This window comes from Hemibagrus wyckioides, linkage group LG07 (assembly GCF_019097595.1).
Source record: "Hemibagrus wyckioides isolate EC202008001 linkage group LG07, SWU_Hwy_1.0, whole genome shotgun sequence".
Taxonomy (NCBI): Eukaryota; Metazoa; Chordata; class Actinopteri; order Siluriformes; family Bagridae; genus Hemibagrus; species Hemibagrus wyckioides.
The window spans coordinates 32,890,426-32,892,328 of NC_080716.1; the positions used below are offsets into that span (position 1 = coordinate 32,890,426).

Below are 1,903 nucleotides of genomic sequence, written 5' to 3' on the forward strand. Positions count from 1 at the left end.
AGCTCAAAGGCCACACACCACTGAGAGAGAGAGAGAGAGAGAGAGAGAGAGAGAGAGAGAGAGAGATTAAACAACATGAGTTTCCTGCTGCAAATTCTTCTGGCTTTGATTATCTCTCTGCTTGGGGGACTTTACCTTCTCGGAGCTTTCCGGCGCCGAAGACCTGGAGAACCTCCTCTGGATAAAGGTCCTCTGCCATGGCTGGGACACATCCTGGAGTTCCGGAGAGACACTGCAAAGTTTCTGGAGAGGATGAGAAAGAAGCATGGAGATATTTTCACTGTCCAGCTGGGAGGGTTTTACTTCACTTTTCTCACGGACCCTCTGTCCTTCGGCTCGGTGGTCAAAGAAGCCCGAGCCAAACTGGACTTTAACGAGTTCGCTAGGCACCTGGTGCAGCGTGTCTTTGGCTACCATCCCATAAAAGATGACCACAAGCTTATTCAGGCATCCAGCAACAAGCATCTGATGGGTGAAGGCCTGGTGGAGTTAACCCAAGCCATGATGAACAACCTGCAGAACCTCATGCTGCACAGAATCAGGTCTGAAAGTACTGACAGCAGGTCGTGGCAGGAGGACGGGCTCTTCGCTTTCTGCTATAATATCGTGTTCCGCGCCGGGTATCTGGCACTTTTTGGAAATGAGGCAGCCAAGTCTTCAGGAAGCCCGGACAAAGCAAAGGAGGTCGACCGAAAGGAGTCAGAAGAGCTCTTTCACGAGTTCCGTAAATATGATCAACTTTTCCCCAAGCTGGCCTATGGAGTTCTGGGACCTTCTGAAAAAATGGAAGCAGAGAGGCTGAAAAGGCATTTTTGGAACACCCTTGCTGTGGAGAAGATGAAGAGCAGGGAGAACATTAGTGGCTGGGTGTCTGAATCGCAGCAGATGCGTGAAGAGCATGGAGTGCTCAAGTCCATGCAGGACAGACACATGTTCCTGCTTCTGTGGGCGTCTCAAGGCAACACAGGTCCTGCATCCTTCTGGCTTCTCCTATTCCTCATGATGCACCCAGACGCCATGGCGGCCGTGAAGAGTGAGGTCGATGAGGTTCTGCATGAAACCGGACAGGAGGTGAAGCGTGGAGGTCCGCTGATTAACCTGACTCGAGACATGCTGCTGAAAACCCCGGTTCTGGACAGTGCCGTGGACGAGAGCCTGCGCTTGACGGCCGCCCCGGTGCTCACACGAGCTGTCCTGCAGGACATGAGCCTGAAAATGAACAATGGGTGTGAATACAAGATCCGCAAAGGAGACCGCGTGTCCCTCTTCCCCTACACCGCTGTCCAGATGGACCCCGAGGTGCACCCCGACCCACACACATTTAAATATGACCGCTTCCTCACACCCGAGGGCGGGAAAAAGACCGAATTCTACAAAGGAGGAAAGAAAGTCAAGTACTTCAACATGCCGTGGGGTGCCGGGGTCAGTATGTGTCCCGGGAGGTTTTTCGCCGTCAACGAGCTCAAGCAGTTCGTCTTCCTCATGCTGACATACTTTGACTTTGAGCTGAAGAACCCAAATGAAGTGATCCCAGACATTGATGTGAGGCGGTGGGGATTTGGGACCATGCAGCCAACGCGGGACATCCCCTTCAGATACAGGCTCAGGTTTTAGACACTGCAAATCTTCATGTCATTGCTTTGCCTGTATTCTAGGTCTATGTTCATTACTGTTTTTTTTTTTATTTTTATTAATACTAATAGCTTTGCTAATCATTTGTGGATTATTATTATTATTATTATTAAAATCTAACCTGTTTTTAAAGAAATCCTTCACAGTCATCAGTGCTCAGGAATCATAATGACCCTGTGTTAGACACGCTCCTGCTTCAGTCTGTACATTAATGCTGCAACATATAAGATTTATTCTGATCTGATGAATAAAGACAATATTATTATTATTA

General features: G+C 49.0%; 1 protein-coding gene across 1 annotated transcript; it reads left to right on the top strand.

Moving 5' to 3' along the window:
• LOC131355476 (5-beta-cholestane-3-alpha,7-alpha-diol 12-alpha-hydroxylase-like) lies at positions 1-1,903 on the top strand. The gene has a single exon (XM_058393781.1). The coding sequence runs from the start codon at positions 76-78 to the stop codon at positions 1,612-1,614; it is 1,539 nt and encodes a 512-aa protein (XP_058249764.1). The 5' UTR covers positions 1-75; the 3' UTR covers positions 1,615-1,903.

Bases quoted from the DNA above. Each gene is read 5' to 3' on its own strand.
- LOC131355476 (XM_058393781.1), top strand. From the start codon at position 76: ATGAGTTTCCTGCTGCAAATTCTTCTGGCTTTGATTATCTCTCTGCTT.